Genomic DNA, 27,680 nt, shown 5'->3' with positions numbered 1-27,680 from the left:
AGTGGCCTAAACAGCTAAGCACATCTCTTCCTCGCAACCACCATTGTGAGCCTCTAAATTAGAGGGTTCCTGGCTTTACAAATTATTATAAACCACAGTCTGCAGAGGCACAGGCAAGTGATCCTCGCTCCTACTGCCATACTTGACCGCGTGGTTGGAAAAAAAAAAAGAGTAGCATGGCTGTTCTCAAGTTAGTTGTGTAACAAGGGATATGTATTTTCTATGTATGAAACCAAGTTGAAAAATAACGCTTCATTTACACTTTGAATTGTGTGCATCAGGTGACTGTGCTGGGGTTCTCAGTTCCTGTTTTCACAGCAAATACCTTACTGGCAATACACAGCTACAACAAAAGATCCCTCATAATTCAGTCCCACTTGATGCCTAAGAGTTCACAGCTGACTTTCCAAAGTTGCTTAGCTGTTTCTTCATTACGGCCTTGAGCTGAGATATACGCTGGTTGACAGTCACTGTGGTACAAATAACAATGTTTCAATTAGGAATCTTAGGCACTGGCATAGTTTAAAAGTTGGGCTTGGCAAAAATCCTAGTGACAGTTAAACCCTTTGTCCCTGACATACTTGCTTTCAGTCTGCAAGGATCTTTTTTTTCCATGAGGGGATTTAAACATTCAACCTGCATTCTGAATTGCTACGTAATCAGTCTTAATCAGAAGAATAAGGTTTTTATGCCTACTTTTCTCTATTTTAAAGAGTCTCAAAGTGGCTTACAATCTTCCTTTCCTCTCTCCACGTACCTGCACCTTGTGAAGTAGGTGGGGATGAGAGAGTTCTGAAAGAACTGTGGCTGGCCCCAGGACACCCAGCAGGCTTCATGTGGGAGAGTAGAAAAATCAAACCTGGTTCTCCAGATTTAGAGTCTGCTGCTCTTAACCCCACTACACTGGATGGTTGGGAGGATAAAACAGAAGAGGGGAGAGCCATATAAATCACTTTGATTACCTTGAAGGAAGAGCTGCATAAAAATTAAACAACAAAAAACCCCTTTACATAACGCTCTCCCTCTAATTTAGAACCATTTGCCTTTATACCTGACACATTTAATAATAGGAGGGATTCTTTTAAAAGTGTGTAGTAGAAACAAACTCTAGCTAGATTGGGACACTTGTGAGCAGAACATACAGCTCCCAAGAAGCGATCGCTACATTCTGCTCTAGATGGAGAATGGAAGATGCTGCACTGAATACTCATTTGCAATTGATTTTGGCATAAACAATATCTGGGAAAAGCAGGATGGATTCAGACTTCCAGCTCCCTCCCCTAAAGTAACTGATTACCAAAACAGACACTGCTAACTCACAGGCCTTGTGCTGCATGTGTATCTCTCTAGAATGAGAAAAGGCATTCTTCCAGTTTATTAAAGTCACAGGAAAAATTAGCTATTGCCAACCAATAGGGAAATTTAGAACCCCAAATTCATTCTTGCTACTTAAGACTTGATTATTCGTCCATACATTGATCAAATTCTTACACTTTCTACACCAAAGGAAGAGTCTACCTAATGCTAAAGTAACTTGCAATGAACCACTGTCAGCATTCTAAGTGTCAGCTGTAACTAATTTTTAAATTGTTATCCCAAGGCTCTTTTCCAGGTCTGGTGGCTACTAGGCCACAGCAGGTCATAAGTAACATTTTGAGCAATTTTTATGACCTACCTGAAATACTTCCCACTCACTGACTCCAGCTCCTCTGCCACTGCACAATACACACTGGTCTGGGCTCCTCCTTGTGGTGTCTTCAAGAAGAAAATTACCTTCAGATAATATCAATTATAGATATATGACGGGTCAATTCAGTCCATACAGTGCCCGGATGCAAAGCATTTGCAGTGACACCAGTGCCTGCCAAAAAACCCCATGCATGTAGCAGAAAACATCCTGAAAATCTGTTCAAAAGTAAAGTTTTTTAAAAACATGTTACAATGCAGTTAAGTAAGTACCTGGAAAATAAGAGTCATATAACGAATTGTATCTTTCATATGTCTACATATAAAGTATTACCTAAATATATGCTACAAAATGTTTAGTTTTATACCATGAAGACCGATGAACGTTCTATTTCCATGGAGCCACAATTGGTCCTCACTCCATGCTGCAGGTACATACTGCAGAAAACACACTTGATGCCATGTATCACAGGCCTAGTGCACATTCCCTGTTTTATTGCTACATCTTTTCCCAAAAGGGACATGATGCTAAAGTTTACCTCCACCTGTTCAAATTTGCAGTGTTATCCTCTCTCTTTATTTCTAAGTAAGTCCCAAGAATATTTAGTGGGATTTGTTTCCAAGGAGGTGTGCCTAGGGTTACAGCTTTTAGAGCTCCACAGGCTTGCTTTCTTCCATGGACTGTCTCTTCTGTTTTTAAACACACACACACTTTCCAAGTATCTTCAGCTTTCCATAGAGTAAGTCAGATGAGGCTATTATTTACATGGCACTATTAAGAACAAGCTGCTGACCTTGCAGGCGTTTGGCCAACTCCCGGGTAAACGGAATATTGGCTAGTTTGCTTTGACAGTAGGCCAGACCCGTGTTGTAGCTCTGCTCACTCTGGAGGTCATGGAAACGAATCCTCCCACTGTGATGAGCCAGTGATGACACATTCAGAATGTGAGCTGGTGCATATTCTTTCAGGTGCTCTAGCAATAGGAACGTTAAAAGGAAGTGCCCCGAGAAAAAGAGACAAGAGCTGAAGTTTTGCCTTTTGATTACAGTGCTTAACAGGAATTCGGGAAAAACAAGTTAACATTGCAAGTATCACCCTACTGTACAGCCACAGGAATGTCTAGTAAATTACTTATCCCCACAGTTAGAATGAACATCTGTGATTGTACCTCCACTCCCTGTCTGTGCTAAGGTTTGTTAGTCCCTGCCCCACACTATCACACATAATGAGCTATTGCACCATAGTTACAATTCTTTGCTGTAGAAAAGGCAGGCTTTTTGACAACCTCAGTATATGTGAGCAGAGTGCAGCTGGATTTGTCTGTTGCACCTTTATCAAAGAGTGTGGGTGTGATGGACTAGACAGCAGTCTCAGTGAGTGACAGCTGGAGAAACTCACTGTGATTGGCTGACAACCTCAAATGGTAACAAGAGTAACAGTTAAGAAAGGCAGAGAGAGAGAAGGCTCTTAGTTTGTGGTACAGAGTGTCACAAGGCAGAGCAAGTTCAAAGACACTGGTTCAGATCCCAAGACTATGGGCAGATTCCATTTGTGAGAGAAATTATAAACACACATTGAGAGGGACAAAGGGTCCTGTGTCTGTTTGGAATCCCAGGAGACAGACTGAGGTCCCAGCAGAGAAAGGGGACTTGGCACAAGGGTTTGAGGTGTCAAGAGTGCAGGGCCCTCAAAGGTGCTAGAGTCTAGGGTTATAGCTCTTCCTGAGAAGAGGGTAACTAGTTTGCCAGGGAAAAAGGCTGAGGTGGGAATTCCTGACGTAGGTTCAGTCAGAGCAAGCTAGTGTGAATATATTTAAAAGCCAAAACCATCTTCTAAAAGGTTTGTGTTAAGGAGTCTTGTCTAGCTGAGGGAAACACTGGGTATTTTTAAGAAGTAACAACTTGCCAACCAAAGGTGTTCTTGTATATAATTCTATTTTTCTGCCTACCCATAGAATCTAATATAATCCTCTGTTATTATTCCTCCCTTCTCAGCCTGTTTGAAAATAAAATTTATTTTGTTTTGATATAATCAATGCTACCAGTGCCATTATTTTATTTCTGACAAGTAAAATTTTGGTTCACCTGAGGTACTGGGCAAGATGTGACAGGATTTACAGAGGTCTCAGCGGGCCAATCCAAAACGTGTGTTTTAGACCACACAATGTGCCCCTACTTCATTGTCTTCCGGAACAAATGAATGAGAAGAAAAGCAACCTAGAGTAAGCATAACTTTCCCTTTGGTTATTCATGGAAGTGTAATGGTTACATCCATTCACCACCCACCAAACTGTGAGCCAGTTTGGTGTAGTGGTTAAGTGTGCGGACTCTTATCTGGAAGAAGCAGGTTTGATTCCCCACTCTTCCACATGCACCTGCTGATGTGACCTTGAGCCAGTCACAAGGTCTCATAGAGCTGTTCCTCTCAAGAGCCATTTCTGTTAGAGCTCTCTCAGCTCCACCTGCCCCACAGGGTATCTGTTATGGGGAGTGAAAGGGAAAGGAGATTGTAAGCTACTCTGAGACTCCTTTGGGTAGCAAAGGTGGGATAAAAATCCAATTTCTTCTTCAATGACTCTGGGCCTTACCCAAGTGATTGACTCCCAAATGCATCTCAAAGCCATCAACTGTCTTTGGAGTAGGGACACATCGTCACCCTTGCATTGTTAATGAGGATGTGGAGCTCTTTCTCTTCTACAAGAAACAGACACAGAGAGCACCAAAGCTTCAGAGGAAATTTTAGCATGATAGAATCTACCACATGACTGTCATCTTTCTTTCAGATCCTCATAGATTCATACTGCAAGAAGGAAACACCAGCATTGAACATTTTTTTATATTAGAAAACCTCCATGAAAATAGAAAATTAGCATAGCAAGAATAAAAGTTGTTGTCAAAGGCTTTCATGACTAGGTTATGATTAGGGAATGTGGTCTATACTGCTTTGTATAGCTTTCTGGAAGTAGGATCCTGTTATGTAATTTTTGCACCACTCAGTGTGTCATGTTAAACACCATGCTTTAGTTCTTTTAGATTTTTGGTTGGTTCCAAACTTTTACTATATTAGTGCATTGTTTACTGAATGTCACATTTTGTTGACTGTATTGAGTCACTCTGTGTAATCTGCCTTGAGCCCTGTGAGAAATGTGAACTATCAATAAAAAAAAAATTCTCCCACATCCTGAATGAGTGAAGAGGGATAGGACCTTTCTGCTTGCCATGCCACATCTTTGGTACACTCTCCCCGCTCTGAGTTTTGCCTGTAGCCTCTCTTATTAGTGTTCTGGTGCCAGACAAAGTCTGTTTCATTTTGTCAGGCATTCAACAGACTGATTTGTTTTCCTCTGATTTCAGCTGCTATTTCGTTTTCATTCTGGTTCTGGCTCAAGCAAGATTTGTTGCTGTTGGGTCACTCAATGCATTATTTTTCTTTATTAGTACAATTTATGTGGCATTTTTACTACTGATTGATCTGTTATGAATGCTGTTAGCTGCTTTAAGCAAACATTGTTGCTTGGAAAAGTAGGATAAAAACTATTTAGATACGTTTTAGGAAATTTTCTGCAAATTCCCTAATAGACTTGGTGTCTGCCAAATCTAGCTTCTTCACAATAACTTGCTGGTTCCCAGTCAAGGTTTGGATTTCACAGGCCGCTGCTTCTCCTTTCACCATGTCTCTGCAAGCAAGGATGATTCGGGCACCTGCAATAAGAAAAAGTGGGAAACTACTTTATAATGCCAGTGAGTTTATAAGATAGAAGCTGTGTGGCTTGAACCTAGAAAGAGCTTACACTGCAGAACTGATACCACTGATTCTCAGACACCAGATGAGTTCATTGGAGGAGTTAATTGAAAAGTCTGCAATATAGAAGTCATTCAAGTGGTAAACAGTACAAAATACTATTGTAATAGTGAATCCAAAAGACTAGAAGTACACTCAGACAAGAAGGGAAAATCACTGTGGTGTAGCATTCATAATGTCCAACTAGGATCTGGGAGCCCTGGGCTCAGATTGCCACTCTGCCATGGAAACTCATTGGATGATCTTGGGCTAGTCAGTCTCTCAGACTAACTTACCTAACAGGGTTGTTGAGAGGATAAAATGGCAAACAGAAGAACCATGTATACCACCCTGAGTTCCTTGGAGGGAGGGTAGAATAAAAAATTATCAAATAAATAATTAATAAAATAGATATGCATAAGGCCAAACAAAGCCGACTACGCAGACTTGTGCAGGTAAAGCAAAACAGGGACTGGACGAGCAAACAGGCAAGCAGGATAGTTGGAGAATTGTACAACAGCTTTGTTTGTTCTATCAACGTGAATCATTCTGAAAGGAGAATGAGAAACCAACTGAAAGTCAATGGTGCAAAACCATATCACTTTAACATGTGTATGTGATATCACAACAACCGGACATGTAATATATTGGGGTCGGCGCAGTAAGAGACCAGAGTCGGAGAGTGATTTCAGCAAGTTTTACTTCAGGAACACACACACAACACACACTGAGCTCTGTTAAAACTTCCCGCTCCTTTATACAATTCTTGCCCCCTTCTGATTGGTCCTTAACTATCTACATGGATTGGCTATTTACAGGGCCCTAAGGGCCTATCAGGGTACAGTATGAGCCTGGATGTTGATTGGCTACTTATGTTTCAATCCTTCCCCTGATTGGGCACGCTTAGGCCTTCTCTGGAACCCTGGTGTGGAGTTCAAGCTCTGGCTTGTTCGGCTTCCCTCCAAAAGTAACAGTTCCCCCCAAAAGTAACAGTTCTCCCATTTGAGCCTAGGACACAACAGGACAGAAATCATCAAGTGAGAAAAAGTTTTCAGAGCAAAAGTCAGAAATTGAAGACCTGAAAGTCCCCTTGCTTATCATGACAATATCTAAGTGAGCAAGTTGCTGTGCCACCTTCTGGGCAGTGAGATTCGCAGTGCTCCACCTATGGCAGAAAGGCCAGCAGCTCCCTTCTGGGCCGCCATGCAATAATAGCACAGAAAATCATGGATTTAGGATGGTTGCTAAAGGCCACAATTTGGCTCAAACACTTCATTTCACACAAATTATTAAGGTGGTAAAGTTTTTCTTGCTATAATGATCTGAACACCTCAGAAAAAAATAATGAACACAAAACCTAATACTGGTTTATTAACAGTGCTATGATTTCACTAGGAAAAACATGGTGAGTGCCCTGGCTAAGCTACAGTTTCTGCATACTCAGCAACTCGTTTTATGATCTTTCTGCAAGGCTCAATGAAGACTTAAGTAATTGTGCTAGATCCAGACAGCTTTTCTCAATCAATCTCACAATTCCTCTCCTTATTAAATGATCCCATCTTGTAGGGATGAAAGAGGATACCAACTTGCCTCTTCTTGCAAGATCTCTGGCAGTTTCCTTCCCTATGCCAGTATTGGCCCCAGTGATCACAGCCACTTTTCCATTCAGCTTCACTGCAGACTTGCACACTCCCCCTGCAATGTACTTCCTGGAAAATATAAAGGCACATAAGTAATTAATACATTCAAGTGGTAAGGAAAGTGCCATTATATGTACATAGAAGGGTGGTTTCCACAGAGGACTTCTGGATATGGAGAAGTGGGGAGATTTTGCTAGTTCTCCCTCCCACAGCAGTTCTCTAACCCCACCTTGATGATCCTGGGGGTCCCTGATTCCCCAGGAGAAGCATTGGGGGGCATTTTGACCTGCAGTGGGAAGCAAAGAAGTCATGCTCTGTGGACAGAAATTCTGTTTGGGTTGTCAAATGTTCTCCATGAGATCCAACCCAATGCACTGAATATAAAGAGTCTAACTTAACCTGGATTCTTAGGTTCTTCGCATACAAAAGCTCAGAACCCTGGAATACTTTAAATGACAGTAGACTAAAGAAAGGAAGCAGTTCAGCTCCATAAGACAGATCATTACTTTTACATATTTCATCTGGAAAGCCAAACAAATTATTTGGGAAAAGGAAAGATTTTATGCTTGCCTGACCCCTATGGGTCCTAATCCCCTCTCTTCCCTTACAAAATGACCTTCATAATTTATCGAAAGTTTCCTTTTATTAGACAAACTCAGCCTTGATTCTCACAATTGTAAGCTTTATACTTGCCTTTCTAACTGTGAATTTGAGTCAGCTATTAGCTTCAAAACTGAGGAACATGATGCAGGAACTGTTCTCACCTATTCTGAAAAGCTGTACTTCCCTGGTACATATCAGGCATTCTTCAGTCTCCTTTCTCACACACATTCCCACACACCCTGCAGTATGGGGGTCACTTCTTTGTATGGCTATGCCTTAGCACTGGGGGACATATGGGCATATCACAACCACATAGGTAAGCTGATCAAGTAGGTTAGAGGCCTTTCTCATCCCCACCACATAATAGCAATATACACATATGCTCCCTAGTAGTAGCATTATAGCAGAGCAAAATGGTTAGTGTTTGTGTGAAAGGGACCATAGTTTTGTCGAGGTATGAATCTATCTTAACCCAGTATGACAGCTCTACTCTGACAGATAGTGATCTAGCCGGCAAGCTAGGTCACAGTGACCTTATCAGCAGGCTGGTTTGAGCCGGCTGAGAACAGGTGAAGGAACATGCTGAGTCAGTATGACACTGCACAGCCTGGATTGGCTGACTGAACTATAAGTAGACTGTGTGTGCAATACACAGGTCTCTCTTCGAGAGTTAGCTGTCTGGCGGAGCATTTTGTCTGTGTGAATAATATATTGGACTGCACTAGTGAGCACTTACTGTATACTCTGTAAATACACTACTTTGGCACTAGCTGCAGGTGTCTGGCTGATTTCTTTCCTGGAGCTCAGTGTCGGGCACATCACGAAGCTCACTCTGCTAACTACCGCACCGACAGGGTTATGGGCCCAGCACACTTCCGCTGCGCGGAGGAGCACCATGAGAGTTGAGCTGCCGAGAGTTCGGAAGGAGCCGGAGGCGAGGAACGCCGGTTGAAGGACAAAGAAGCACCAGCTATCTTGTTTTGAGAGCCAGAGGGACGACGGCAGCCAGCTGTGTGGAGGAGTCAGCATCATGGCTCAGCAGCAGCTTGCAGTGGCCGTTGAGAAGCTTAATTCAGCCAACTACGCGGTGTGGAGCCTGAGAATGGAACACTACCTCAAGCGTGAAGGGCAATGGCTGTTTGTAAGTAATCCCCCTGCTGTGTTAACTCCTGCTGAGACTGTGTTAGCCGATAAGGCACTGGCAAACATCGTGCTGGCAGTAGGAGATGACCAGTTGGTATATGTGCGAGGGAAGGACACTCCCAAGGCTGCCTGGGACGCGCTCAGTGGGGTTCATGTTAGTACCACTGCTGGCTCCCTCATGGCCTTGACTAGGAAAATGTTTCGCACTGTAATGCCAGCTGGAGGGTGTGTGAAAAAGCACATCAAGAAGCTAACGGACTGTTTCGTTGAGCTTGAGGCCAGAGGCAAGACTGTAGCTCCCGATAACAGAGTTTACATTTTACTGTCGTCGTTGCCGCCTGAGTTTACTCCCTTGATAACATCCCTGGAGACGGATGATGTGGCGACTCTAACGATGGAGTACGTCTGTGCCCACCTGCTTGATTTCCAAGAGAGGATTACAGCAGTGAGTTGTCCGGGGGCGTTGGCTGAGGAGCGTGTGGTTATCAGCTTGTCAGGGAAGGCGTCCAGGAGTGAGCCAGCTTTTGCTGCTGGCAGACGACCAAAGGCTGAGAAAGAGGAGCCGACTGCACTGGCAGTCCGACGCTGCTATGGCTGTGGATCATTTTGGCACCTGCTTCGAGCTTGCCCAGAGAGGAGGAAGCGGCGTGGACGGAGGCAGCGAGAGCAGAGGACCACCAGCCCGTGTGAGGAAGAAGCCCGGCTGGTCACGTCTACAGGAGAGAGCACAGGGTCTGCCTGGATTTTAGACTCTGGTGCTACGAGCCATCTCTGCTGCGATAAGGAGCTGTTGAACAATATTGACATTCCTGAGCACAGGCATGTCAGATTAGCTGACGGGACTTCCGCTGCTGTTACTTGTTCAGGGAATGTTGAATTTCCTGTATTAGACTGCAATTTGCAGCACGTCTTGTGTGTACCCACATTAAGGTCGAACCTGCTGAGTGTGAGCATGTTAATTGACCAGGGATACCAGGTAAAGTTTGAAAAGACCTGTTGTAAAATCCTAGGAGGTGGGGGGAAGCTGCTTGCAACTGGGAAGAGAGAAGGTAACATATATGAGGTCCAGAGTCATTGTGCCCAGGTGGCACAGGTGTCAAATGTGCCAGTGCACAATCAGTGTATACATCTGCTCCACAGGAGACTCGGGCACTGTGGGTTTAGAGCGTTAAAGAAGACCCTGCAGTTGGTGCCAAGTCTAAAGGTAAAACCCTGCAAGTGTTACCTAGATTGTCAGGTCTGCAAAAAGACCAAGAGCAGGGCTTGTGCTGCTTCTAAGCAAAGCACAAGGGAGAGTAAGCGTGCCCTGGAACTCGTCCATTTGGACGTTATAGGCCCATTGCCAAAAGGTCTGTCGGGGAGGAGGTACTGCCTAGTGGCCACCGATGACCACACAAGGTACTCTTGGGTGTTTACCATGGTGCATAAATCTGAAGTGTACAAGGTGTTCACTAAATGGGTCAAAGCGGTTGAGAGGCAATTAGGTGTAAACCTCCAGGCTATTCAGAGCGACAGAGGGGGGGAATTCTTATCAAATGATTTGAAACGTTGGCTGGAGAACAAGGGCATTGCCCACCGTTTAGTGAACCCAGCCACGCCCCAAGAAAATGGGCATGGGGCTGTACTACAGACTGTAATGTACAGCATGCTAGAAGATGCAAAGCTGCCAATATCTTATTGGGCCGAAGCTATGTACTGTGCTGTTTTTGTGCATAATCGAACTTGGGCCAGAGCTGTAAATGATTTGCCTTACAGATTGCTGTTCAATAGGACCCCAAGTCTGAAGTAGCTGAGAGTCTTTGGGATTAAAGCCTGGGTTGGCATCCACTCCGAGAACAGGAGGGAGGGGGATAGCCGGGCAGAGAGCCTAACTTTTCTGGGCTACAAGCCAAAAGCTAGGTGTTATCGCTTCTGCGATAAGAAAAGGAAAATAAAGCTCAGTAAGACTGCCCAATTTAACGAGCAGTCCAGCTGGCCGCAATTACACTCTAATAACAAAGACCTTGTACTCCTGCCAATTACTGATAATGATGCTGGAGTCCTGCCAAGGGTAATTAAGCAGGAACAACAATCTCCCGACCGGGGGCTGGCAAGCCGAGGGGCAGAGAAACGTGAGCTCCAAGCTGGCACAGAGCCTCAGATGCAAAGTCAAGAGGTAGAACTTGAGAGTCAGGAGGCAGAACCTGAAAGTCAAGAAGTAGAACCTGAGAGTCAGGAGGTGGCAGGCCAGGAGGTGGCAACAGACCAGCCTGAAGGAGACCAGGCCGGTCCAAGTACGAGAGTATCCACTAGAGCCACAAAAGGCATCCCTCCTGCCAGGTATAAGGTGCCTTATGTTACATGGGTAATTAAACCAGACCCACCAGGGTTCCAGGAAACACTCAGGAAAAAGGCTGAGGCGTGGAAGGTCTGGGTGGCAGAATGTGAGGCACGGAATAAAGAGGCTGAAGCCAAACGCCAGAAGGAACTGGCTGACCAGGACAGTGATAACGAGTTCCTGGATTGGAAACTGTAAATGCGTATATATGAAAAAGCATGTAACATTGCTGTCTGTGTACAATGGTTGGGTGCACTGGGTTCGATAGATTAGGAGGTGTGTCGAGGTATGAATCTATCTTAACCCAGTATGACAGCTCTACTCTGACAGATGGTGATCTAGCCGGCAAGCTAGGTCACAGTGACCTTATCAGCAGGCTGGTTTGAGCCGGCTGAGAACAAGTGAAGGAACATGCTGAGTCAGTATGACACTGCACAGCCTGGATTGGCTGACTGAACTATAAGTAGACTGTGTGTGCAATACACAGGTCTCTCTTCGAGAGTTAGCTGTCTGGCGGAGCATTTTGTCTGTGTGAATAATATATTGGACTGCACTAGTGAGCACTTACTGTATACTCTGTAAATACACTACTTTGGCACTAGCTGCAGGTGTCTGGCTGATTTCTTTCCTGGAGCTCAGTGTCGGGCACGTCACGAAGCTCACTCTGCTAACTACCGCACTGACAAGTTTGCCATCTTACTTTTGTGTAGTGTCCCACCACCATTGTGAGTCTGAGTCCTGATGTCTTTTGGCCTTGTAGGGCTGTGACCTCCTACATAAAATACATCATACCAATGGTCATTTTCTTTTAGTAATTCAGATTTTAAGAGAAAAAGAGAATTACCAACAGAGCACTAGAGAGAGACAAAAATGGATATGAATAATTCCAGATGGGTACCCATGTTATTCTGTACCAGCATGTCCAATGGCATTTTAAAGACTAATAAAATTTATTCAAATATAAGCTTTTATGAACCAGAATGCACTTCATCAGGTACATGAACTACTCCACCATTAGGCTCATATATGTATACCAGAAGCAGCAAACATCTTATTCTTCTTCACTCTGTCAACCTGAAGAAAGTATTGAAAGATGAAAGCAACTCTTGTGTCTTTTGACTCCCTCTTCTCATTTATGATGCTGTGTCAAAGAATAACCAGAGGAGACACTAGGATAACGGAGCCTCCGGCAGCCCGCCGCATCGTGGCATGGCTGCTGGGGAGATTTTGCCCCTCTCAGCAAAAAGAGTGGGTGATTCAGCGCGCTTTAGGTGCTTCTTCAGGGGGCGGGGCTTCAGCATGCCTTCTGAAGCCTCCGCTCCCTCCTGAGACAGTCCTCCTGCGGTGCTCGGTCTTGAAGGAGCATGCTTTCACGCTCCTGGCTGGTACTGCAGGGGATTAGGCCTGTAGAGGCCGTTCTCGTCGGGCAGCGTCGCAGCATCGGAAAGTTTGTTGAGCATGTCGTGGGATCTGTTTATGGCTGGCATTTTCTTTCTTCTCTACTGTGGTCCCTGTTTATTGTGCTTGGTTGGGCATAAGGGCTGGTGTTTCCTGGGGTTTGCCTTATTTTGGGTGCCTTAAGCGGGGGAGGAGAAGGGTGCTTGATAAGGGCAGTGAGAGGCTGCCTCGTGTTAAAAACATCATTTTCCAACACCTCCCTTTTTGAGTGGTCAAGCCTCTCTTTTAGGTCTTTGCTCTTGGTGGCCTTTTTGGGGGTGGCTGAGGTGGCAGTCAATGGGGTGGTGAGGTGCGGCCATTTTGTAGGCACTGGGGTGGTTGTTCTTCTTCTTGCCTTGGGTGCTTGGTGGCCATTTTAGGTTGGTTCTTCCTCACTCTTTGTTCAGGGCGGCCATTTTAAGAGGCAGTGAGGTGGCGGCCATTTTAGGTGGGTTTCCCCCCTTTGTTCTGGTAAGAAGAATTGAGGGGTTTTTTAAGGGGTTTGTATGCATCTTCCCCTGGCACAGAGTAGTAAGCTGCTTTACGGCAGTTCATACTCGTTTTAATCTTGTATTGTGTTGTGATCCTCTTAAGGTGGCGAGCATGTCGGGGCGTAAGGGTGGCAGAAAATCAAAGGGAAAACAGCCTGCACATAAGGCTCCTAAGCCGCCCCAGAAGTGTCCTCCACCCCCTCGTCTTCTGATGAGGAGGGTGAGGATGATGTGAACGCAGTCATTTTTCAGAGGCTGCAGGCCCTGGAAAGGGCGTCTGGGTTTCCACCTTCTCAGATGCCAAGGAAGGGGCGGGTTCCTAAGCGGGTTTTGCAGGCAGATATACTGACCCGTTTGTCTATTTTGGAGGGCAGGTCTGCCGCATCTGCTAGTGGAGGAGCTGTTGGGCTGGTCGGTTCGGATGCTGGATCGGGGCCTTCCTCCGGTGTGGTTGGTGCAGGATCAGCAGTGGTGCCTGCTGTACCTCCTGGTAAGTCGGGGATTGGTTCTTTGCCCTATACGGGGCCTGTGTGGCCCTGGGGGTCTTGGGGATCTGCTGCACCTAATGGGGTTGGTACTGCTTCTGGTAGTTCTGCGATTCCTTCAAATTTGGGCATGGGACAGCAGAATAATTGGATGTGGCTTCAGGGGCAGTTTAGCCCATTTGGTAATTGGCCTGGGGCAGGGCAACAGGAGGAAGCTGCGGCTTTGACTGGCGGATGGGGTTTCCCATCTCCTTATGGGGCAGTCCCGTTTGGTGCTATGCCTTTTGGTGAGGTCGCCTTACCTTTAGGTGATCACCTGCTGCCTGCCACGAGAGAGAGAATCCTTAAGGGGGAATCCTTTTATTTAGAGAATTGGAAAAGAAGGACAAGGAGGAACTTGATGATAAAGAGAAGGAGAAACTTAAGAAGAGGAAGGTAGATCGGACCTGGGCCAATTGGCTTCCAGGGTTTTTTATATATGTGGGAGTGATAGCGCATGCTCAGCCCTGGCGGGCAGCAGCGCTGATTCAATACATGGACATCATATATAAAGGGTATACAATGTTCAGTGGTCCGGCCTGGATTCAATACGATCAGGAATTCAGGATGAGGGCTGCTTTATACCCTTCCCTCCCTTGGGATCGGATTCACCAACAGCTGTGGCTGCAGGTGATGTCACCTGCGCGGCCCAAACTGGGGGACTGCTCTGACAGTGGTCACTTAGTCTCTAAGGGTTCCTCTTCTCCTTCCATTTCATCATCACCTTCCCGCAGCTCTGCAGGGCAGGCAGTTCAACCCCGCTTGCTTTGCTGGGAGTTCGTGTCTCAGGGGGCGTGCAGTCGGAAAGTTTGCCAGTTCAAGCACGAATGCCCCCGTGTGCTGGCCCACACTCATTCAACAACTGTCCGAGAGTTCGGCCACGTAAGGGTCAGAAAAGACAGGGTGAAGGTCCTTCCCAATCTGGAAAAGGGTCCCAGCCAGATAAAGGTGGGTCCTCTTGAGCAATGGCTTCGTAGGTACCCACGTAGGGCTGACAGCTTTTATTGGTTTTATTGGTTTTAGGTTTGGTTTTAGAATTCCTTTTCAGGGTTCTCGGGTACCAACTTGGTCTCGGAACCTCAGTTCTGTTAAGGGTTTAGAGCACGTAGTTGAGGCTAAGATTGCCAAGGAGGTGGTGGAGGGCAGGATTTTGGGCCCATTTTCTAGTCCTCCAGTGGTTAATCTTAGGGTTTCCCCTTTAGGAGTGGTGCCAAAGAAGGCGCCTGGTGAATTTCGTTTGATTCACCACCTTTCTTACCCCAAGGGTTCTTCTGTTAATGACGGGATACCTGTTGAGCTATGCTCTGTCAGGTATACCACCTTCGATCAGACCGTGGGCGTCATTCGACACTGTGGTCGGGGCTGAATTGGCTAAATGCGATATCAAATTTGCATTTTGCCTTCTCCCTGTCCACCCTGATGATTTTGAGCTTTTGGGTTTCTCTTTTGCAGGGCAATATTACATGGACAGGGCGTTGCCTATGGGCTGCTCTGTATCGTGTGCTGCTTTGGAGTGTTTCAGTACCTTTCTTGAATGGGCTGTGCGCAAGAAAGTGGGTTTACAGGATGTTGTTCATTATTTGGACAACTATCTGTTTGTGGGCCCTGCAGGTTCTGGACACTGCGCTCAGTTGTTGTCCGGCTTTATTGAGCAGGCTGCTGAGTTGGATGTGCCTTTGGCCAAAGAAAAAACAGAGGGCCCGGCCCATTGCCTTGTGTTTTTGGGGATTGAGCTGGATACTTTAGCGCAGTCGGCCAGGATTCCTTGTCAGAAGCTGGAGGATTTGAAGGAAAGGATTAGTAGTTTCCTCCTCAAAAAGAAGGTTACGCTTCTGGAACTGCAGCAGTTGGTTGGGCATCTTAACTTTGCTTGCAAAGTGGTTGCCCCAGGTAGGGCGTTTCTTTGCAGGTTCTGTGATGCTATGGCGGGCCTTCGCTTGCCCCAGCACAGAACCAGGATGACTAGCAGCATGAGGGAAGACCTGCAGGTGTGGCAGGAATTTTTGGAATCCTTTAATGGGATTTCTTTTTGGAGAGAGGACATGAGGCTTGAGGCGGAGCTTCAGGTCATGTCCGATGCTGCCGAGTCATTAGGTTTCGGGGTCTACTTCCGTGGACACTGGTGCATGGAGGTGTGGCCAGAGTCGTGGGTGCAGGCCGGTATGAGCCGAGATCTCATGTTTTTGGAATTTTTTCCCATTGTGGTTGCGGTTTGGCTGTGGGGGAATGATATGGCTGATTGCACTGTACATTTTTGGTGCGATAACATGGCTGTTGTTCGTGTTATTAATTCCCTTTCATCCAAATTGCAACAGGTTATGAGGTTGGTAAGGGCCTTCACTCTGCGTTGCCTGCGGCTTAACATTTTGTTTTTGGCCAGGCATGTTCCTGGGGTGAATAACGGGGTGGCTGACGCTCTCTCTCGTAAACAGATGGAGAGGTTTCGTCAGCTGGCCCCGGACGCCGATCTGGAAGTGGCGCCAATGCCCCAGGAGCTATGGCTGATTGGAGAGCCGAGGCCTGCAGAGCGATAGGTCTAGCCATCGCGCCTAGCACCAGGAAGTCTTATGAACGCGCTGTACGGCAGTTTGAGGACTTTAGGGCCGAGGTAGGGTATCGCATTGTGTGGCCGCTCCCGGTGGAGTAGTTGCTCCATTATTGTGTTTCCTTAAGAGGTAAGGGATTGGCCATGCGATCAATTAGGAGACGCATGTTTGCACTGGCCTTTGCTAGCAAGGCGTTAGGGTATAAGGAGGAAACAGCAGATTTTCATATTCGAAAGATGCTGGAAGAGTGGTCCAGAGAGGTTGGACTTAAGCCCGATACCAGGAGCCCTATGTCCCCTGAGATTCTTAGGGATTTGAAAGGGCTGTGGAGAGCAGTCTGCGCATCTCATTATGAAGCTGTTTTGTTTCACGCAGCTTCTTTGGTGGCCTTTTTTGGGGCGCTGAGGATTAGTGAATTGGTGGCAAGCTCCAGGAATGATGTTTCTGGAAGGGCTTTGTCACTAAGGTATATTATGTTGACAGGGGGTAAGATGGCGATTACTATTCACTGGTCCAAGACGGATCAGGACGGCATCGGGACTGTGTTGGAGTTGGGTCCATGTTCAGAGGTGGAGCTTTGTCCAGTTTCTGCATTGGCCGATTATTTGGCCGTGCGGGGAGGCTTCGAAGGGCTGTTGTTTTGTCATTTTGGAGGCAGCCCTCTGACAAAACATCAGTTTTGAGCAGTGACGTCTAGGGCCTTAGTTCTGTTGGGGATGTCTGGAGTGAGGTTTGGTACTCACTCTTTTAGAATTGGGGCAGCCTCTACGGCCACGGCCTTGGGTTATTCGTCATTGTCTATCCAGAGCTTGGGCCAGTGGCAGTCTCCGGTGTATAAAGGTTATAGTCGCCCTTTGCTCCATTTTTAGTGTTGTTATTTGGAGCTGGGGGGTAGTTTAAGGTTGGGTTTTATAACTTGTCTGTTTCTCTTTTTAGATGCTGTTGTTCCTGGCCGAAGGAGCCGAGTTTTCATCTACGGGCACAGTTATGAGTTTTGGGTGGCACATCAAGCTCGGAGAACTGCCGTTGGCTCTCAGCTGGGGCTCAGCAAATACGTTACAGTTGAATGATGGGGGCGTCGGCGTCTTCAGTGGCCCGGCTTGCTACCGCTTTTATTCCATGGGTGTGTGGGCCCTCCTCCTCAGGTTTTAATTATTCACCTGGGAGGGAATGATCTCGGGCTGATTAAAGGCAAGGCTTTGATCCTGCAAGCTCGGGAGGATTTCAAGTACATTGGGAAGAGATGGCCTGGTACCAGTACAGTTTGGTCGGCCATGATTCTGCGCTTGGTGTGCCGCTGTGCTTGGAATCCAGCTGGGTAGAGAGGGCTCGTTACAGAGCGAATAAGGAGATTCGCAGGGCATTGGAGGGTGGTTTGGGCCACTATTTGCCCCATCCGGATATTTCTACGGAATATCGTGACCTCTACAGAGGGGATGGGGTGCATCTCTCGGAAAAGGGTAATATGCTTTTCCTGTGGGATCTTCGGCAAGGGCTTGTGTTGGCCTTGGGCCTTTCGGTGGGTGCTAAGCCCTAAGTAGAGACTTGGCCTTAGTTGTGGCAGGTTTTGCTGGGTTTATGGCGCCATGCGGCCTGGGGAGGACCGGTTAGTCTCCCCCTTTTGGGGAGTTAGGGGTCTGGCAGGATCAACCTTTGGGTATTGGTGACCCAAGGTATGTGAATGCAGACTGTCCTGGAGACTCGATTGGATGGGTGCCTTTTGCTGAGACTTGCGTCTGGTGTCTGGGCCTTCCGGTGCAAGCCTCCCTGTTGGGCCTGCCTGATGGAAGCTGTGATACACAGCTCCGGCTGGGGGGGCGGGTCTCTCACCCGCTAAATAGGCAGGGGAGCGGTCTGAGGAGACCCCTGGCCCTGACCTGGCCGCAGTTTGGGTTGCCCTTGCCATTGATGTGTAATTTAATAAAGTGGGCCATAGTTTTCACCAATGTATTTGTGTCCGCCTCTTTATTCCGCCTTGGAGGGGCAAATAGTAACAGGCATGTGGTGATGAGGGGAGACCATTACTGAGGAAATAACGATCACACAAGAAATTCTAATACCACCCAGGTAAGTATGAAGCAGTCCTCAAATCCTATCTTAACTTGAGTTCCAGCCAGTATGCAGCCTTATCAATAGCCAATACTAGTATTCATGAACTTAGCAGAAACGCTGTCTTCCAGACCTCCGCATGCTGTTTACTGTAGTCAGTTTCTCCATATTGGTACATACCTATGCTGCCAAGCTACAGCATCAGTGATGAGATAATTGTATTGAATCATGAAGATCCAAAGAACTCCATAGAGGTCCTCTCTAGCATGTTCAGGTAAGAGACTGATAATAAAATAGCCAATATTGTATTGACCTTGCATAGATCTATGGTGCAGTCTCATTTGGAATACTGTGTACAATTCTGGTCACCATATCTCAAAAAGGACAGTGCAGAGCTGGAAAAAGTACGGAAGAATACAACCAAGATTATTAGGGGGTTGGAGCACCTTCCATATTAGGAAAGACTGAAGAGTCTGGGATTTTTCTGTTTAGAAAAAAGACAACAAAGGAGGGACATGATAGAGGTTTATGAAATTATGCACAGGGTGCAGAGAATTGACAAAGAACTTTTTCTCACCCTCTCAAAATACTAGAATTTGAGGGCATCCAATGAAGCTGATAGGCAGTTGGGATGGCATGCTATTAGGAAATCTTTACTACAAATATGGAATAAGGAAAAGTCTTATAGTAAGATACCGTGCTGGGTTTCCCCACTAGAGACATTTACCCAACTGCAGTTACTTAAAGGAGATAAAATACTTGGGTATCAGGATATGTTGATGCTGGATGGTACTCTAAAGAATGAGATAGAATTAAAAGAGCAAGGTCTGACATTAGACTGGTAGACTACAATGCAACTAACATCTAGATATAAAAAAGATAATATAGTTGGGTTTTGCAATCAAAAATGTTTATTTGAAAAATTATTACTGGAATCCCAGGAAAAGTGGATTAAAAATGTATGGTTATTTATTGCAGATAAAATTAGAGGATGAAACTATTAAGGAGACCATGATTAAGTGGCTGCAAAATTTGGGTGTAGAAATAAATATAGATCAATGGGCTCAAATGTGGAAAAATGACAAAATTGGTAACTTAAAGAAAATTATTAAAGATTTCACAGTTAGTGTTTAACACCTTGTAGATTATCAAAAATTTATTCTAAAACTTCAAATTTGTGTTGGAAGTGTCAAGAGAAACCAGGTACGTTTTTTCATGCATGGTGGTTATGTAAGAGGGCTAGTAACTATTGGCAGAAGGTACATGAACGGATTCAAAAATTGTTGAAAAAAGCTATACCCTTCACTCCGCAGATTTTTTTGCTTGGTATGGTGCAACAAGGAATTGAAAAAGAGGATAGGCATATTGTGATATGTTTTATAACCCAGCTAGAATTCTGTGCGCAGCTTACTAGAAACAGACTAGGATACCCACAAGGGAAGAGGTGACTGGAAATTTTTTAGAGATTGCAGAACTAGATATTCTGACTGATATAGTAAATTGTAAACCCAAGGAAGAGGCGCTTTTGAAATGCAAGAAATTTTATGATTGGTTATAAGAGAGCAAAGTAGAGTATATAAATGTAAGGTATGTTAGTACTGGACACTGGAGAGTTATTTCCCAACTAAGCTTGATGATATTGAGGAAATTGTTCATTCTTTACCTCCGCATGTAAATATATTTTTTGTTTTTATAAAATGACCTGTTTTGATTTTGAAAATTGAAATTGAAATGGAAGTATAAATTTTCTTTGATCATTTTGGTGCTGTGATGCATAAGAAGAAAATAATAAAGAATTTATTACACACACAAAAAGAAGCTGACAAGCAAGTAGGTTCAGGGCAAACAAAAGGAAATCCTATTTTACACAGAGAGTAATTAAAATGTGGCATTTGCTGTAGTGACAGCCACATGAATGAACAGCTTTAAAAGAGGATTAGATGGATTCACAGAAGATACGGTAAGTCTATCAATGACTACCAGTCATGGTGACTGAGGGAAACCACCACATCCAGAGGCATTAAACCCAGAGCTTCTTCTGAGCAGAAATGCACAGGAACGGAGTTCCGACTGGCTTGGTGTCAGGGGGTGTAGCCTAATACACAAATGAGTTCCTGCTGGGCTTTTTCTGCAAGAAAAGCCCTGATTAAACCTCTGAATTCTAGAGCCAGAAGGCAACATCAGGGGAAGGCCTGATGTTGGCCATCCAGAGGAACTGATATGCCCTGTTGTTGGCCATCCAGAGGAACTGATAGGCCATTGTATGAGGCAGAATGCTGGATTAGTTGGATCAGGGGTGGCCAAGCTTGCTTAATGTAAGAGTCACATAGAATAAACTTCAAATGTTTGAGAGCTGCAAGACATGAACAAATGTTACACACATGTCTTTATTAAAACTCTTAATTCTTCCTTTGCACAGAAAGATAAAATACATATGTATGCACTTTACAACATGACTGTGCTAGAAGGAGACTTAAAAAAAAATAAACACTGGGAATAACAGTCCCCATAAAACCAGCATAGAGAAAGGTTACGGGATTATTTTTTGGCACCAGTGGCAGAAGGAAACACAGATACATCATTATTAGGGTTCCCAAGTCCAACCCCCAAAATATCTGGGGACTTTGGGGCTGGAGCCAGGAGACTTTGGGGGTGGAGCCAGGAGATAATGGGGTGGAGCTAGGGGAGGGGGGGGAAACGGCGAGCCACCCCTGCGCAGCTGACGCCTCTTCTCTGCTCGCCATGGTTGCTCCTCCGAGATGGGCTCAGGCTGAGCCCATCTCGGAGGAGCAGCCACGGCGAGTGGAGAAGAGGCCACCGCGCCGCTGCCGCCTCGCCCGCTCCGCCTCTAGAGTGGAAGTGGAGGGGGGAGTGGAGGCGGGCTGGGGGTGTGGCGAGCCGCGAGTCCGGGTCCTAGAAGGGCCCGGATTCGCAGATCGCCATGCTCCTGGCCTGCCTCACCCTCCCCTGCACTGCTGTTGCCTCTTGGCTGCTCCTCTGAGATGGGCTCAGCCTGGGCTCATCTCGAAGGAGCAGCTGCGGTGGGAGGGGAGGGGGCAGCAGCGGTGCGGCGGCCTCGCTGGCTCCGGGATGCGGCGGCTGGCCATGCTCCCCGGTGCCGTTTCCACCCACTTCCGTTTTTGGGGGGAGCGGGGGAAGAGGGTGGAAATCCTGGGGTCCTCCGCCAGGGCGGGAGGGTTGGGAAGCCTAATCATTATGTCTCTTTGCCTTGACACCAAGGTTAATAAATACAGTTCCTATGACTGGGGAAGGCAATGGCAAACCACCCCATAAAAAGCCTGCCAAGAAAACGTCGTGATATGATGTCACTCCATGGGTCAGTGATGACTCAGTGTTTGCACAAGGGACTATCTTTATCATTTTTTACAACAGCTATTAAACTAAGGGGGAACCCCATGCTGCCTCTTTGGTTCTGTCTCTTCTTCCAGTGGTTGTCTCTTCTCCTTGGCTCCAGCACTCTCTTTTCCTGCTCTAGGTCTCCAGGCAACCTCTGTAGTGGAGAAGAGCCTACAAGTCTGCCTATTTCTTCCTCCTTCCCCATTTCACGCACTGCAAAAATAGTCACCTACCTATGGGTCAGTACTCACAGGCTGGTCCCAATGGTAAGCATACTTAATTGAGAGTAAGCCTGCATTAAGTTCCTCTTTGACCTCCAGGAGCCACACAATATGTGTGAAAGAGCCACAAGTGGCTCCCAAGCCACAGTCTGGCCACCCCTGAACAGGTCTATTGGTCTGATTCAGCAGGGCTCTACTTACATTCTTATGATGATGGCCTACATCCAAGCACATTGTTCCAATGACTTAAGGGCACTCCCCCCCTTTCTTCTTAAGTGGGAAAGTGATTTCTGCCAATTTCTCTCTTCCACTGTTTCTGAGGATCCACTTACTCCAAAGAATTAAATGGTGGCCGGGGGGGGGGGGGTGTTAATCAGCAGAAATCACTGCTCCCGCTTAAGAAAATGTAAACGTCCTTATATCTTTAGAACTACATGGTTAATGGATACAGAGCAGTATTTTTTTTTCTGATCTACGCAGTTAGTTAAGGTTTGGTGTTTCGCTTTTTTAAAAAGCAGTCTATTTTAAAAACAAACAGCAGATTTATTCTCATATTTACACTTCTCTTTTCTTTCACAGCCATTATCTTTGGGTCCTGAAACAATTGCAGAATATTAACTGAACTAGTACAGAATGCAGAACCACAGCACAGTTTAATCTTAGCAAAACTATGACAGAATGGAAGGTTTAGATGATGCCAATTTACAGCCTGCACAAAAACAGACAAAGATTGGAGAGTATTTTATTTCTCGCAAGAAAGACACCTTTAATACTTCTGCTTTGAATTGCTACTCCCCCATGACAGATGTGGTCACAGAGTATGTGGGAACGGAAGATTTGGTGAAATACTCTGATAGTGTTTTGCCAGTCTATTAACCCTATAGTGAGTACTTAACCTGAACTTACAGGTACTATTGGTACTAACTGAGGCTATGAATCCTCAGCAGGGTTGGAAAGAAATATTTGTGCTGTTTAAATTTTAAACAATCATGTCTTCACTCTGCTTGCATGCATGTTCCAACTAATACTGAGAGAGAGAGAGAGAGAGAGAGAGAGAGAGACCCTCTGTGGCTAGCCCTGCCCTGCTTAGAGAAAGCTACTTCCTACCCTTTCATCTTTTTAAAATGTTGTAATACTCGGCCCGATGAAGAGTTCAGTTGACCTTAAAAGCTTCCATAATGTTTTATGCTGGTTTGGTTGATTCTAATAAAAGATATTATATATATTTTATTCTTGATTATTAATAGATTTTATTAAGTTTTCTGAAGGGTCGGGGGCGGGGAAGGGGAAGAAAGGGACAAAAGAAAGAATATCACATGCTTTTTCTAAGTCTAAGGCTAGTAAGCAGACATTTTGAATATGTTTGGTGGAACAACAGTGTATGATCTTGAACCAACAAACACAACCCCCCCCCCCGTTAAAATTAAACTCAGAAAAATTGCTAAGTAAAATAAGTATGGGTCTTTCAGATATTGCCCAATGCAATAACTCCATCATCAACAATAACAACAAAAAGGTAAACCCCACTACTGGCAGAAGACAATCAAATAAAAAAGCTGCCTTTCTTCCCAGACAATGTTTAGGTACTAACAGTGCAACAGCAATCATAAGACTGGTTTTGCATTGGAATATATTCCTAAAGATTGAACAAACCCTTCCTCTCCTCACCCCCTCCTTTCCCTCCCTTGCCCACCCCTTCTGAATAATCATAGGCAGGGATCATTTTGTAGAAAAATAGGTAGTGGAGCTCATCCAGGGATTGTTATGCAGCTGCACCTACTATTCAATTGACAAGGTGGGGAGGAGGAGGGGGAACTGTCAGAAAGGTTCAGGAGCTGTGCTCCTGTAAGCTCCTGCTGAATCCAAGGCCTAATCATAGGCAACAACTACAAAACTCTTGAAAAGAGATTTTGTAAATGGGTCCTAAAGCTCTACAATCCCACCCTGGAGGACAATGTGGACCCCTTCCCTCCCCTTCCATAAAATTAAAAGAAAAAAAGAAAAAAATTCTCCAATGGGGAAGAACATTAAAGACTATGCTGCTGCATCATCCTACCTACCAGGAGACTTAAGAATCAGGCTTTCCCCTTGGATGGAAAGAAAAAGTTCAACTTGATTTTTTTCTTGCATTCTATCAGCATTTCTCAATTTAGAGTTTGTAATAACAGCATACCTGCATCAATATCCTCAATCATCCAAGATTTGTTATGATGTCTCACTTGCATCCTCCCAGATGGAATCCATTTGTTCTGGATGTTTGCCTCAGTAAGCTTCTGGGCTATTGGTTTAAGAAGTTGACAATTGTATAGTGTTTCTGCTGAAAGATCAGGGGAAACAGAGATTGTCTTTTCCTTAGCTGGTAGACCTCCTTTGTCTCTCAAAAAGTTTTCATCTGAGTATCTGCAAACTTACCAATAATATTCCTATGAACTAATAATTTTATTCAGTCTGCGGGCCAAAACAGTTGAAAAAATTTTGAAATCATGATTCAGAAGTGAGATTGGACGAAAGGATTTGGGATCCTGTTTGTCCTTTCCCTCTTTGTGGATTACTATCATTTTGGAGTCTTTCCAGGTCTCAGGGATTACACCTTCTTTCATTGCTAAATTGCATGTTTTCATTAGGGGGGACAATAAACTGGAACTAAATTTTTTATAGAATTCTATAGGAAAACCATCAGTACCTACTGCTTTATTATTTTTAATTGAGGATAGCGCTTCTCGAATTTCCAGTTCTGAGATAGGTCTATCCATGAATTCAGCATCACTATTTGATAATTTCTGGCCAAATTTCATGTCCCTCAAATATTTTTTAAAATCCAAATCCGTGTCAATAGATGTTTTATACAGAGATGAGTAGTAATCTTGAAAGACTTTAATGATTTCTTGAGGTGTGACATGTAAAGCGCCTTGGGGCGATCTAATAGAGTGGATCAGTGAATTAGCTCTATTTTGTTGAAGTCTAAATTTTAGCAGCCTTAAGGATTTTGCAGTTTTAGTAATGTATTGCTGTTTCAAATAAAGTAAGTTTTTTTGAATATCTGAGGTCTCAATTAGTTCCAGCTTATTTCTTTCCATAGTTAGCTTTTTAAGAGTTTTTTTCCCTCCAAATTTCTTATGCTTTGTTTCCAACTCAGTGATTTTAGATTTAAGTTCCAAAATGTCCTTGTTTCTATTTTTATGGCAAGCTGCAGCCAGAGAGATAAGGTTGCCTCTAGTTACTGCCTTGAAGGCATCCCAGACTACATGCTGTGAAACGCCACAGCTGTCATTAAATTGAAAGTATTCTTGTATCTGTTTACCCTATCACATATGCTGTCTTTAGTCAAAAGAAGTTTATTCAGGGTCCAGGTTTGGCCTTTATTATCTAGTTCTTGCAACATAAATTCAGCTGATACCCATGAGTGGTCTGAAATAGTTCTAGAACCGATTTTGACATCATGGGCGCAGGCTAGGAGAGTTGGAGAAGTTAAAATATAGTCAATCCTAGAGTATGAGTTGTGAACGTGTGAGAAATAGGTGTAATCACGCATATTATGATTCAATGCCCTCCAGATGTCTGCTAAATTTAGAGAATGCAAAAGATTGCTTAAGCCTGTCTTTTCCGTACGTCGAGGTTTAAGCCTCTTACCCCCTGACCTATCAAGATTCAGGTCTGCAATGCAGTTAAGGTCGCCTCCAACAATGAGTTCACCGTGTTTGAAGTCCATTAGCTCAGTGAATGTCTCCTTCAAAAAAGATAGTTGGCCGCTGTTGGGTGTATAAACAGAAACAATCGTTATAGGTTTACCATCCAAAGAACCTTTAACAAATATATACCTTCCTTTAGGGTCTGACTTAATATCTTGCAAATTGAAGGCAGTAGTTTTAGAGAATAGGATTGCCACCCCCCTTGCCTTAGACGATCCTGGCGCGTGATAAATCTGGTTGAACCATTTAGAGTGTAACCCAAAAGAGGATTGTTTTCTCACATGAGTTTCCTGTAGGCAAACCACATATGGGCGCTGCTTTACTAGAAAATTAGAGATACAAGCACGTTTAATTGGATGTTTAAACCCTCTGCAGTTCCAAGTCAAAAATTTTAGGCTTTTAGACATTGCAAGCACTGAACGTAAGACTTAATACGATCCACAGAACCCAACCTGCCTTTTCAAATAAATACTAGATCAATCCAAATATTGAGTGTTGTATCTTACTGCAACCGTCACTAACTAAGAAAAGTTTAAATAACAATAAATAAGGAATGTGAAGACTGAAAAATGGCACCAACACACACCAATAAAAATAGACAAATAGGCACTATTTACTAACACCCAATCTTAGGGTGAAGTTTCACAGCTTCCCAATAGCTGGGAAGCTAGGGAAAAAACCTTAGGTTTCCCTTAACTGAAACTACTATCTCTCTTTGGAGGGCAAAAGCTTCAGTTAGAACACATAAACTCTAATACCCCCCCTTCCCCATTCTATTTTAACATTTAAAACTCCAACATTTGGTTTCTTATAAGTAATAAATTTAAAACTTTGTAGAAATAGCCTGCAACCTATCATTGATGCTTTATACATCTAATTACTGCAAAGTTATAGAAGGCAAGTTTCTTACTGCAAAATTTAGAAGCAAGAAGCTAGTTGCTAAGAATTCTGCTTTTTGCATTGCAGTGATATCCCATTAAAAGCAATACAGCCTGCTGTGGGACAAACTTCATTACTCAAGTATATATGTAAGGAATTAAGGATGTTTCTATGGTCATGCAGAGCTATAATAATAAGACTTTCTTTGCAAAATCACTCATATTAATTTCTCAAATGGAATTGCATGCCAGTTAGTTCTCTGTTGAATAAACCCACCTTTTGCAACACTTTCCCTTTCATTTAACCTATTTGGTGCTAAGGGCTATATCAATGCATTCAAAAGAGAGAGTTCGTTAGTTCTGAACATAAACATAACTAATTACTCAGAATACCATTAAATTAACAACATTGGGATCTTGCAAATGATTTCATTAAGTTGTCATTGTTATTATTATTCTCTTTAAGTTTGTATCAATTTAATTAAAAAGGGTAAGATTATAAATAATGTCTATGGAATTGATAAAGAAAAATTATAAACATTATAAATCAGAAATTCATTAATTTGAGCAAAATAGACATTGTAGATAAGCCTGGAATATCTTAAGTGTATATATGAATCCGTTTCCCTAACAGCAAGCACTTCCATTAAGATTTATAAAGCAGATTTCTGCAGGTTAACAGTCTCATAACAACTCCTTAAAGATGAAGGCCCAATGGGGCTGTTGTCAGTAGCTGAGCTTTAGCTGTCCAAAGTAATGCTTGTGCACAATTATGAGAGTTTAGACCGCTTCTTCGGGTGGCAAGTTGTCTTCAAAGATCTTGAAGTTTCTTCGTAGCTCTTTCTCCTCTTCCTCTGTGTACTTAATGGCAAGAGTGTTCAGCACTGTAATTCCTGACTGCGCATCGTGGATTTTGTAAAAGGCGCCATTTTTAAACAGCAGGAGATCTGAAGTCGGACTCCACCTGAATCTTAAATTGCTTTCGTGGAGCTTACTTGAGACAATCTTTAGTTTCCTTCTTTTTTCAAGCGTTTCTGGCGAAAGATCTAGCAGGAACAGGATTTTCTTCCCATTGTGTGTAGCCCCATCATGTTGTCTTGCTTTTTGAAGTATGAGGTCTTTTATTCGGGGATTGGTAAACTGAACCAATATGTCCCTGGTGAAGTTGCGGCGCTGCAGTGAAATGGCGCCCAATCTCTGAACTTTAATTATGCTAGCAGCCACGTTTTCAGGCAGCGAAAACGTTTCTCGCAGCCAGTCTGCAACAAAGAGCAATAAGTCCTTCTTCTCTTCAGCTCCCTCCTCAAATCCACGTAGC

The 27,680-nt window shown here is 44.4% G+C and overlaps 1 protein-coding gene across 1 annotated transcript; it reads right to left on the bottom strand.

Annotated features, from left to right (window-relative positions):
* Positions 1–229: 229 nt before the first annotated feature.
* Positions 230–12,630, bottom strand: LOC132590601 (retinol dehydrogenase 12-like). Its single transcript, XM_060263556.1, is given in 9 exon segments — positions 230–470; positions 1,676–1,787; positions 1,790–1,861; positions 2,481–2,692; positions 4,277–4,320; positions 4,322–4,380; positions 5,233–5,388; positions 7,058–7,176; positions 12,545–12,630. Coding segments are annotated over 9 exon segments (963 nt in total). The 3' UTR covers positions 230–367.
* Between the last annotated feature and the right edge of the window lie 15,050 nt (positions 12,631–27,680).

Source organism: Heteronotia binoei, unplaced genomic scaffold, assembly GCF_032191835.1.
Source record: "Heteronotia binoei isolate CCM8104 ecotype False Entrance Well unplaced genomic scaffold, APGP_CSIRO_Hbin_v1 ptg000334l, whole genome shotgun sequence".
Lineage (NCBI taxonomy): Eukaryota > Metazoa > Chordata > Lepidosauria > Squamata > Gekkonidae > Heteronotia > Heteronotia binoei.
The sequence above is the reverse complement of the archived record's forward strand: the minus strand, read 5'-3'. Positions and strand labels throughout refer to the sequence as shown.